The sequence below is a fragment of the Chiloscyllium plagiosum genome, chromosome 4 (genome assembly GCF_004010195.1).
Source record: "Chiloscyllium plagiosum isolate BGI_BamShark_2017 chromosome 4, ASM401019v2, whole genome shotgun sequence".
In the NCBI taxonomy this organism is placed as follows: Eukaryota; Metazoa; Chordata; class Chondrichthyes; order Orectolobiformes; family Hemiscylliidae; genus Chiloscyllium; species Chiloscyllium plagiosum.
Genome location: NC_057713.1, coordinates 137,564,183 through 137,576,213, shown reverse-complemented (window position 1 = coordinate 137,576,213; position 12,031 = coordinate 137,564,183). Strand labels below are relative to the sequence as shown.

At 40.7% G+C, this 12,031-nt stretch overlaps 1 protein-coding gene across 1 annotated transcript in view; it reads left to right on the top strand.

Annotated features, from left to right (window-relative positions):
• Window positions 1–8,118: 8,118 nt before the first annotated feature.
• LOC122549465 (NSFL1 cofactor p47-like) overlaps window positions 8,119–12,031 on the top strand; it is a 28,220-nt gene continuing 24,307 nt past the window's right edge. Inside the window, exons 1-3 of the mRNA XM_043689325.1 lie at window positions 8,119–8,233; window positions 8,818–8,921; window positions 11,795–11,875. Of these exons, the coding sequence (XP_043545260.1) occupies window positions 8,881–8,921; window positions 11,795–11,875 (122 nt within the window). The 5' untranslated portion in view covers window positions 8,119–8,233; window positions 8,818–8,880. The remainder of the gene's footprint in view (window positions 8,234–8,817; window positions 8,922–11,794; window positions 11,876–12,031) is intronic.

Below are 12,031 nucleotides of genomic sequence, written 5' to 3'. Positions count from 1 at the left end.
GTCCACCTTGGAGGATGGTCACCTGAAGGTCCGAGGCTGAATGTCCTGACCACTGAAGTGTTCCCCAACTGGGAGGGAACCCTCCTGTCTGTTGATTGTTGTGCGGTGCCCATTCATCCGTTGTCGTAGCCTTTGCTCGGTTTCCCCAATGTACCATGCCTCCGGGCATCCTTGTTTGCAACCTATAAGATAGACAATGTTGGCTGAGTCACATGAGTACCTGCCATGTACAAGGCGGGAGGTGTTCCCATGTGTAATGGTGGTATCTATGTCCACAATCTGACACGTCCTACAGCGTCCACTGTGACAGGGTTGTATGGAGTTGTCCTGAGAGCCGGGCAGTTTGCTACGAACAATGATCTGTTTGAGGTTTGGCGGTAGTTTAAAGGCAAGTAGTGGAGGTGTGGGGAAGAACTTGGTGAGGTGCTCATCCTCATTGATAATGTGTTGCAAGTCACGAAGAACATGGCGTAATTTTTCAGCCCCTGGGAAGTACTGAACAACGAAGGGTACCCTGTCAGTCGCAGCACGTGTCTGTCTCCTGAGGAGGTCATTACGGTTCCTTGCTGGGCACGTCGGAACTGGCGGTCGATGAGTTGAGCATCGTACCCCATTCTTGTGAAAGCATCCTTGAGTACTTCCAGGTGTCCGTCACGTTCCTCCTCATCTGAGCAGATCCGGTGTATGTGTAGGGGATGGTTGTTTTAATATGTTTTGGGTGGAAGCTGGAGAAGTGTAGCATTGTGAAGTTGTCTGTGGGTTTGCGGTAGAGTGAGGTGCTGAGGTGTTTATCCTTGATGGAGATGCATGTGTCCAAGAATGAGACAGATAGTAGAGAGTAGTCTATGGTGAGTTTAATGTTGGGATGAAACTTGTTGGTATCATTGTGTAGTTTTATCAGTGACTCCTCGCCATGGGTCCAGAGGAAGAAAATGTCATCAATGTACCTGGTGTATAATGTTGGTTGGAGGTCCTGCGTAGAGAAGAAGTCTTGTTCGAACCTGTTGTATTGGGGTGCAAATTTGGTCCCCATAGCTGTCCCATGTGTCTAGATGAAGAACTGGTTGTCAAAGGTGAAGATGTTGTGATCGAGGATAAAGCGGATGAGTTGTAGGATGGTGTTTGGAGATTGGCAGTTGTTGGTGTTGAGTACTGAGGCTGTTGCCACGATGCCATCATTGTGGAGGATGCTGGTGTAGAGTGCGGAAGGGTCCATTGTGTCTGAGGAATGTTCCCTGTTCGACTGGTCCGTGGGTGCTGAGTTTCTGTAAAAAATTCATAGTGTCGCGACAGAAGCTGGAGATCCCCTGTACAATAGGTTTCAAGATGCCTTCCACATAGCCGGAGAGATTCTCACACAGGGTCCCATTGCTCAATACGATGGGACGTCCTGGTGTGTTGGCTTTGTGTACCTTTGGAAGGCAGTAGAAGTCACCTACATGAGAAGTATGTGGCATGAGGGCGCGTAGGGAACTCTGAAGGACTGGATCCAAAGTTCTGATCAATGTGTTTAATTCACGGATGTGTTCTTTGGTCGGATCAGCTGATGGTTGCCTGTAGCGTTCCTGGTGGTTAGTTGTCGGTGCACTTCCTTGCAGTAATCTGTTCTATTCTGAATGACAATGGCTCCTCCTTTATCTGCTGGTTTGATGACAATGTTGTGATTGGTTTTGAGAGCCTGGATGGCATTGCGTTGGGAACGGGTGATGTTTTGCTCTACCTTGTGGGTACGGCTGATGAATCTGGCATTTATATATTTCCTGACGGTATGAGCATACATGTCAACCCCAGGGCATCGTCCCTCTGGTGGGGTCCAAGTTGACACCTTCCTTGGTCGATCCTCTACACATCCCTGTGATGACTGTTCCAGTTCATCAGTGGGCTCATTGAGATCACTGCTGGCATCTTGAAAGAATTCCCAAAGTCTCATTCATCTGATGAACTCCTCCGTGTCTGCTGCCAGAACCAACGGGTCCATTTTGGTGGTGGGGCAGAAGTTGAGACCCCGCTCAGGACTTCAATCTCTTCCGGTCGAAGGGTGTGGTCTGATAATAGACTTCTCCGCGGTGATAATGTTATCCACTGTGGTGCCAGGGTGGGCTTTGCTATTATTGAGACCCCGCTCAGGACTTCAATCTCTTCCGGTCGAAGGGTGTGGTCCGATAAGTTGATAATAGACTTCTCCGCGGTGATAATGTTATCCACTGTGGTGCCAGGGTGGGCTTTGCTATTACTGGTGAAAATGCCAAGTTTCTCCAGTTTTATGTCCTTGATGTGCATGTACATGGGTGTAGTTTTGTCACCTTGTCTGTTTGACAATGTCACGTAATTGTACTGCTGTATCCTGAACGCAAGATGAGTGTGTGAATTTCAAGGTTGTGGCGCCTGCTGTAGAGTTGGTGCACGAGATGATTGAGGAGTTTGCGAGAGGAGTGGTGGCAAAGGTTAACTCTGTTATCTCACTTTTTTGTTTACAATCAGTCCAAACATTATGGCAAAGACAGAGAACACAGCGGGCTAACACCTTCAACATATTGTCTAGCTAACACCTATTGTTATAGTTAATTGGAGAATGCAACTTTTAAAAAAAAGGTTTTGTGATTTACACATGAAAGAAGTGAAACTATCATAGTATTCTAACTGATGAAAGCCTCAACAAACAATTAAGGTATTATTCAATGTATAATTTCAGTTACATCACACTGTAAATTTTTGCTCTAAATTCTGTGCCTTACAATTGTGTCCTCCGCAACCACCTGATGAAGGAACGGCGCTCCGAAAGCTAGTGTGCTTCCAATTAAACCTGTTGGACTATAACCTGGTGTTGTGTGATTTTTACCCTGAAGTCAGAATGATTTTCTTTTCAAAGTAGAAACTTATAAAATACCACACGTACTGTTTATCTACAAAGTATGTGTTTTTTTAGATTACATTAGATTCCCTACAGTGTGGAAATAGGCCCTTCAGTCCAACCAGCCCACACCGACTCTCCGCAGAGTAACCTACCCAGACCCACTTCCCTCTGACTAATGTACCAACACTACGGGCAATTTAGCATGGCCAATTCACCTGGCCTGCACATCTTTGGACTGTAAGAGGAAAGAGCTTAAAGATGTGTTGCTGGAAAAGCGCAGCAGGTCAGGCAGCATCAAAGGAGAAAGAGAATTGACGTTTCGGGCATAAGCCCTTCTTCAGGAAGACCTCCCTTTACTAAATCCATGTTGTATTCGTTGGAGTTTAGAAGATTAAAAATGTGTTGCTGGAAAAGCGCAGCAGGTCAGGCAGCATCAAAGGAGAAAGAGAATTGACGTTTCGGGCATAAGCCCTTCTTCAGGAATGAGGAGGGTGTGCCAAACAGGCTAGGATAAAAGGTAGGGAGGGGCGTTGGGAATGCGATAGGTGGAAGGAGGTTAAGGTGAGGGTGATAGGCCGGAGAGGGGCGGTTGGTGACCTCCCCAATGTATAGAAGGCCACATCGGGAGACAGGCCGCCTACTTGCGGAACATTTCAGAGAACACCTCTGGGACACCCGCACCAACCAACCCAACCGCCCCGTCGATTCTCCTTCTCCTTTGATGCTGCCTGACCTGCTGCGCTTTTCCAGCAACACATTTTTAAGCTCAAAACCCAAGTGGATAGGGTTGTAAAGGAAGCATATGGTGTTTTGGCTTTCATTAATAGGGGTATTGAGTTTAAGAGCTGTGAGGTTTTGCTGCAGCTCTACAAGTCTCTGGTGAGACCGCACTTGGAATATTGTGTCCAGGTCTGGTCACCCTACCATAGGAAAGATACAGAGGCTTTGGAGAGGGTGCAAAGAAGGTATACTAGGATGCTGCCTGGACTGGAGGGATTGTCTTATGAAGACAGGTTGAATAAGCTCAGACTTTTCTCTCTGGAGAGGAGGAAGCGAGGAGACCTGATCGAGGTGTACAAAATAATGAGTGGATTAGATAGAGTCAATAGCCAAAGACTTTTCCCCAGGGCAGGATTGACTGGTACGAGAAGTATTCGTTTGAAGATATTAGGAGGAAAGTATAAAGGAGACATCAGAAGTAGGTTTTTTTCGCAGAGAGTTGCGAATGCATAGAATGTGTTGCCAGCTGTGCTGTGGAAGTGAAGTCATTAGGGACATTTAAGCGACTGCTGGACATGCACATGGATAGCAGTGAGTTGAGGGGTGCGTAAGTTAAGTTACTAAATTTTACATTAAGATTAAACCTCGGCACAACATCGTGGGCCAAAGGGTCTGTTCCGTGCTGTACTTTTCTATGTTCTATTTATTTGTGTTCTCAACACTCTGAAACTAGCTATTAGTAATCTCAGAATTTACTGTCCAGCCTGATTTTAAGTATAGTGCAATACAGAAAATATATGTTAAAGTTTATTTTTCTGTACTATTAATTTTTACGTTTTGAGTAAAAATGTTAACTGCAGAACTATGGAACAACATAAACTGTATTTTAACTTCAGGTTAATTAATTCGCTTCAGGACCACGTACATACGCAGAGTAAAAGTTGAGCCTTCGATTTCCTGTAATACTGCATTGGTGACCTCATACATGAAACACAAAAAAGCTAGCATGCAAACACAACAAGTAATTAGGAAGACAAATGAATGTGGACCTTTATATCAAAGGAAATATAAATTAAATGGAGCTTGCTTTAACTTACAAGGCATTATCGAAATTATTGTCCATAAATTTGGTCTCCTTATTTAAAGAGGAATGTACTTGCATAGGGGGCCGTTGAAAGATTTACTGGGTTTGATTTCTGGGATGAAGCTGTTATGAGGATTGGTTGAGCAAATATTAATTAGAATGTAGAAGTGATCTTAGAGAAGCAAATAAGATTCTTAGAAGGCTTAACAAGGTAGATATTGAGAGTGTGTTTCCCTACATGGTAGAACAATTTAATTCAGGATATGAATTCACTCATTTAAGGCAGGGATAAATTATCTCTGTTTTTGAAATTCTCTGAGCTGTGGAGGCTGAGTCATTGGATATACTGATCTAAATTAGATAGATTTTTGAACTATAGTGGAGTTAGGAATTTGTGGAACAGATGGGAAAGTGAGTTTGAGATCAAGATCCAGTCAGCTATTTTATTACTGACTGTCTGTGGTGTAAAATTCCAAGCAGTGGAATGTGGTGAAACGGTTAAAAATTATGTCCCAATACATGTGTGAATCTAACCGGAATGGAGGTGTTGCTTAGTCCCGTGTGAATCTTATTACACACCTCCCCGTGTGAATCTTCTTATCTGTATGTAACCAGAATGGAATGTGTTTTTTAGCCTTGCTCTGCTGTTCACATGAATGTTTATATCTGGAAAAGAGTATATCAGCTGGAAAAGTCTCCAGTTCGGAGAGTCTGCTCCGGGGTTACGTTTAACCGCCGAGCGTGGGTTGTTGGCAACCGCTCTACGAGAACTGACGGCTCCCAGTTCCGGTAACATGTAGAGTGAGTATAAGCCAGACCCGTTGTGGCGACGCTGCGGGGAATAAAATGCCCATATTCTAGCAGACTCGCCTCTTGGTCGTTTGTTCTGTGTCAGACTACTCTCCTACGAACCTGACCTTGAGAATTTTTTAAAACACTGTCACAGCATGTCTGAGGAGGCACCCGGCCTACTCCTGCCCTTTTATATTTTTGAGGCCAGAGACTGTAGTCATGACATTTAACTTCTATACATGTACATACATTTCTTTCCTACTCCCTTTGGATGTATATTTATCTGCATTTGTCACCATTTTTTGAATGATATTAAGTTATGGATGAATCAGAAATTTTACAACTGCACATCAGGCAGATGAATCTCAATATTTGATCTCAACTGAAATTTCTGCATCTTCCGTTTTGATTGTATTTTCTAGTTTGCTTTCCTACTCGCATTGAATTGTATAGCTAACAGTCTCAGCATTCTGTTAGACATGGATCTGAGTTTCAGACTTGATATGTTATAGATTATCAAGGTTACTTTTCCATCTCTGCCATGTTATTTACCTCCATCCTTAAGTTAGCAGTACTGCTACTATAACACACACAAATGGGAGCATTCTTCAGTCACTTCCAGTCTGCAACTGTCAATAAATTTCAAATTGTCCACAATTCTATCAGTGCATTCTTGACCTCATTTGCCTGTCACTTTAGTCTCACATCACCTACATAGTTAAAAATCACACAACACCAGGTTATAGTCATAGAACATAGAAGAATACAGCACTGTACAGGCCCTTTGGCCCTCGATGTTGCGCCGATCCAAGCCCACCTAACCTACACTAGCCCACTATCCTCCATATGCCTATCCAATGCCTGCTTAAATGCCCTCTCTCCACGCTTCAAGCTCTCTGCCTTTATTCCTGATGAAGGGCTTTTGCCCAAAACGTCGATTTTGCTGAAACTCCTCGATGCTGCCTGAATTGCTGTGCTCTTCCAGCACCACTGATCCATAAAGAGGGAGAGTCCACCACTGCTACTGGCAGGGCATTCCATGAACTCACGACTCGCTGAGTAAAGAATCTACCCCTAACATCTGTCCTATACCTCCCACCCCTTAATTTAAAGCTATGCCCCTCGTAATAGCTTACTCCATATGTGGAAAAAGGTTCTCACGGTCACCCCTATCTAAACCCCTAATCATCTTGTACACCTCTATCAAGTCACCCCTAAACCTTCTTTTCTCCAATGAAAACAACCCAAGTGCCTCAGCCTTTCCTCATACGATCAAATGTAATGTAGAAATTGATTCCCACAGTTTCACAACAAACCTTTGCAAAAAGGTTAGAAGTGACCAAAGGTTTGTTCAAGAAGATATGCTTTCAGAAGGCAAAGTTCAGAGTGAGATAGAAGGGGCAAAGGGTTAAGGAGAGATTTCCATGGATTTGAAGAGAGGCAGCTCCGAAAGCTAGTGTGCTTCCAATTAAACCTGTTGGACTATAACCTGGTGTTGTGTGATTTTTAACTTTGTACTCCCCAGTCCAACACCGGCATCTCCGAATCATCACCTACATAACCACAGTGGATTGAATGTATAATCCTAATTTTCAACTACACAGTTTCCTCTTGCTTTATAGCAATTGCTGTGTTCTCTGGAGTTTCGTGCTTCCCCTGCTGTGTTCAGCATTTAATTGCAAACTTTTCAGCTGCCTCTCTTCAAATCCATGGAAATCTCTCCTTAACCCTTTGCCCCTTCTATCTCACTCTGAACTTTGCCTTCTGAAAGCATATGTTCTTGAGCAAACCTTTGGTCACTTCTAACCTTTTTGCAAAGGTTTGTTGTGAAACTGTGGGAATCAATTTCTCCATTACATTTCTACATTCTACAATTAGAGGTATTTCATTATCTATGTTATAAGGCTTTCTTTCCCTTTATGGGAAATGCTTCAATGGCAAAATAAGAAATCAGGAAATTTGGAGGATCAGGTAGAAGAAAGAAACACATACAATTTAATATTCATTTGCAGAGGAGCTGACTAAAGGTGTTTTTTGTGCTTGGTTTGTTTTGTTATTTCACTGTTTGCTTTTTTTTAAATATGAATTTGAGATTCCAGAGTAGACTGTACAGATTTTTTGCAACAAATAATTATTACAGTTCAAATTAATTCTTTGCAAGTGAAGCATTTTCAAATGTTTGGGAGATGTAAGGTAACATATAGATGAGATTAGATATTGCTTGATTGACATCTGTGTATCCTTGTAACGCTTCAGTTTTTTTTACCTTAAAAGTTTCTGTGATCACATCTGGCATTTTTAGAAGAAATATAGAAGTTAATTATAGATGAAAATAAGGAGACATGAACATGGCAGGTTTTTAAAACTGTTATTCATCTGCTGCTGTTTTGCTTGAAGTACAATATTTGATCTTATATTTAAAATAAATCCATGAAGGTTCCCTGGTTAAACATTCATGTGGGTGACCTACTGTAAAGCTTCTGTCAATACTTTTGCAACACTGCAGTGTTCAAGAGTATAACAATTTATCATTGGTAGTCATTTATCTCCACCTCCCATTTCTGTTATTTCAAGCGCAGTGCTTTCTAGACCATTTCCTAATGTGACCTATTTAAAATGCTGTAGATTTTGCATGATCCCTGGAGTGAACATTTGTGGGGATATGAGAGCAGTTGAGCTGGTGTGGGTGTAGGGTCCCTCTGTTTTTTGCAGCAGAAATTGGGTTGCAAAGAAGCCTTCTAAATCTTAGCAACCCCAGGATTGCTCGTGCTGCCTCAGAGCTGGTAACCCCAAAATCTCTTCTCACAACTCTGCTTGTGGTTGTCACCCAGACTTTGAGAAGCCTGCTGTGTAGGATCCAACCAAATTGAAAATCATTGATATCAACTAAGTGATAGAATTTTTTATATTAAAATCAGATGCAAAGACAGGAAGGTTCACAAAATTCTCTGTTCTGTATGTTTCAAATGTGACTTTAATAGAAGGATTTACTGTAGTTTTTACCTTTAGCACCTTCAGTGAAATCATTTTATCATCAACTTGTAACATGTTTTCAGAAAGTCTATTAGTCATTCAAAATGGTTCTCCTCAATTTGAAACTGTTTATATATAAGCAATTTGTCCAAACAGCACTGAATGTAAACATTGTAGTGATATTTTAGTGTTTTGTTGTACCTGAAATGTATGTTTAGATGAATTTTGAAATTTTGCATAAGTTTTTCATTTAGTGTAAGGAACGTGAATGCAGAGTTTTCATGTTTGTTCTATCCATTGATTTCAGAAACATCTATACACAATATTGTTTAGAGGCTTACAAATTTTGAAGAGCATTTCTGAAAAATAATATTTATCCCATTTTCTTGTGTAGCTTGCACTGGCTAAATGTTATGAGAACGAGGGTGACGATCAACTTATTCATCATGAATCACCAATGTTTAGTAATGCTACTAATTGCAAACCTGTGGTTCGTAGGTAAGAAATAACAGAAGTACTTTGAAGTTTACCTTTTCTGTTTAAAACTTTGATGTTATAAATTTTAGTTAGGAGCATTTGCAGTCCCTTGTTGGTTTGAGTTTTCTAAGTTCACTGGAGCAGTCAGTTTCTACATGTACAATTACAAGCCAACCAGCACTATCTCATTCTGGAAAAGAAGCCATCCAGATTTGAATGGTGCCTAGATGTGAGTTTTGGCCAAACCACCAATTTGGTATCAATCCAATTATAGATAATTTACCATCAAATATACTTCCAAAACTTTAGACCACTTTTGTGCTGTGTTTAAGAAAGTCTTTCTCAGCTGTTTAATTCCATCACTTTTGTGAGACATTGACCCTAGTCTTATTGTGTCATTCAATAGCTCAATTTACCATGAATAGAAGTGTCCCCATCTTAAACTTAAGGTGACCTGATAGTTTCAGTAACACACTTCATTTATGATACATATAAACCTCAGGGTCATTTTCAAATTGTGTCGTTGATATAGTTTCTAAACAGCTGAGGTTTTGAATTGCATAAGTATGGAAATGAATTATGAGGTTGAAAGTTAATAAAGTGAGTTGTCTGTTGTCAGAAACTCTTAAGAATGGTTATTGGTGATTTCCTCCCCTCAGAAAAATCAGATAGGTTTTATATTCTCAAATTCTTCAAGTGACATGTTTATTCAGTTTTTAACAGTATGTGGCCAATGCTTTTGGTGCTTTTCATATCCTTGACATGACCATCTTAACAGGTTATCAATTTGATTACTATTTTATACATTTTTAGCTTGGTGGCCAGAATTTTGCACAGAAATCCATGTGTGGTTTAATCAGTTACTTGTCCAGTTTGATTCACCCCTTCAGGGATTTCTGTTCTTTTCCTCTTACTGTACATCCGAATTTCAATTTAGCTTTTCTCTTTGTTGCCTCTGTTCTGTTGATGTTACTGCTATCAAGCAATACCACAAAAACCCTCTCATTTGTTGTATCATAAATCATGGTTAATTTTCTTTAGATTGCTCCTTCGCGTGCATTTGTCAAAATAAAATGTCATTTACAAGTCAGCAGCTCACCTTCCCAATTATGGGATTCTTGTATTTGGTTCATTTCTGTTATTGCTTAACCCCTACCTCTAAACACTATTTAGCCATAGTTGTATATTTATTATATTTAACTGTTTGATTTGACAGCCGAATTACACTCTGGAGACAGGAAGCATGTTTCCGCTGATGGGTGAGTCCCTAACCAGAGAACACAGCTTAACAATAAGGGATAGGCCATTTAGGACAGAGATGAGGAGAAACTTCTTCACCCAGAAAGTGGTGGGTGTGTGGAATGCTGTGCCTCAGAAAGCAGTGGAGGCCCTGTCTCTGGATTCATTTAAGAAAGTGTTGGATAGAGCTCTCAAGGATAGTGGAATCAGTGGTTATGGAGATAAGGCAGGAACAGGATACTGATTGAGAATGATCAGCCATGATCATAAATGAATGGTGGTGCAGGCTCAAAGGGCAGAATGGCCTACTCCCGCACCTATTGTCTATTGTCTATATCTGCCCTTGCACATTTTCTCCATGATTGCAATTTAAGGTCTACGTCAACTGCCTTTCTCGTTTCTGTGTATGGTCTTTGTGCTCAAGTAGAGACAGAAGACATTTAAAAATATTGAGCAAAAAAAGATGCTAACAACTTTGATAATTTTTTAAAAGATATCTTTCATGGGATATGATCTTTGCTGGCAAGACTGACGTTTGTTGGCCATTCCTAATTGCCCCTTGATCTGAGTGGTTTGCCAGGTTATTTCAAATGGTAGTTAATAGTCAAACACGTGGCTTTAAGTCTTAATTGCGTATAGGCAGATCAAGTCAGAATGGCAAATTTCCCTCCCTAAAGGATATTGGTGAAGTAGGTAGGCTTTTTTTTAATGAGAATTGATGATAATTGTCATGTTTACCATCATTGAGATTAGCTTTCAATTCAAGATTTATTAACTGAATTTAAATTCCACCAAATTTAAACCCATATTCCCAGGGACATGGGCATCATTGGATAGACAGCATTTATTGCTTGTCACTCGCTGCCCTTGAATTGAGTGGCTTACTAAGCCATTTCAGAGGGCATTCCTGTGGACCTGGAGTCACAAGTAGAACTGGTGAGGATGGCATTTCCTTCCATGAAAGACGTTAGTGAGCCAGAGGGGTTTTTCCTGACAATCCGCATTGGTTTCATGGTCATCAGATTTATTTTTATTTGATTTTAGATTTGAACCCAGGTCCCCAGAACATTGTCTGAGTTTCTGGGTTAATAGTCTAGTTAGTGATAATGCTGCTAAGCCATCACCTCTCAGTCCCATTACAATACCGTCAATTAAAGTTATTCACTTGAGCTGGGGTCCATCTATCATATCAATATGTTATAAATGGTAACCTCCTAAAATTTCAGAATGTATCAATAATAATTAATGCATTTATATAGCAGCTTTAATTTGGAGAAAAATTCCAAAGTATATTGTGAATATGTCATCAGATAAAAACAGACACTCAACCAGAGGAGCAGATGGATGATGGAGTGACTTTGAGGTTGATGTTAAGGTGGATTTTAAGGATGTTTCTAGTGGGAGAAGAGAAAAAGATGGATATACTGTGATGCTGAGGCCAAGAATCTCATACTTTAGAGCCCAAGCAGCAGACAGCATGATTGCACACGTTATCAGTTTTATGAACATTCTTAACTTTTTAATTTATTTCATATAAAATTTAGGCTGCACATTAATTAGTGAGCATTATTCTAAGTAGAGTTTGGAAATTTGCACTTTGATTGTTTAAATCTTTCTTTCTAATAATTCCAACAATTTGTTTTCCTCTTATCTAGCACTGGTGCTTCCAGAATATCATCCTTGCAAGATCTGAAGAAGGATGAACAAAGTAACAGCTCAGCTGATGAGGGTCAACGGTAAGGACTTCCCAAATTTCCAGCAGACTAAAAGCAACTCCACTTGATAACAGCACCAAGATAACCTTGAGAGTCAAATAGCGAATAGCCCCTGCATAATTTGAATTATTCATTAAGATTATTTACAGTGTGGAAACAGGCCCTTTGGCACAACAA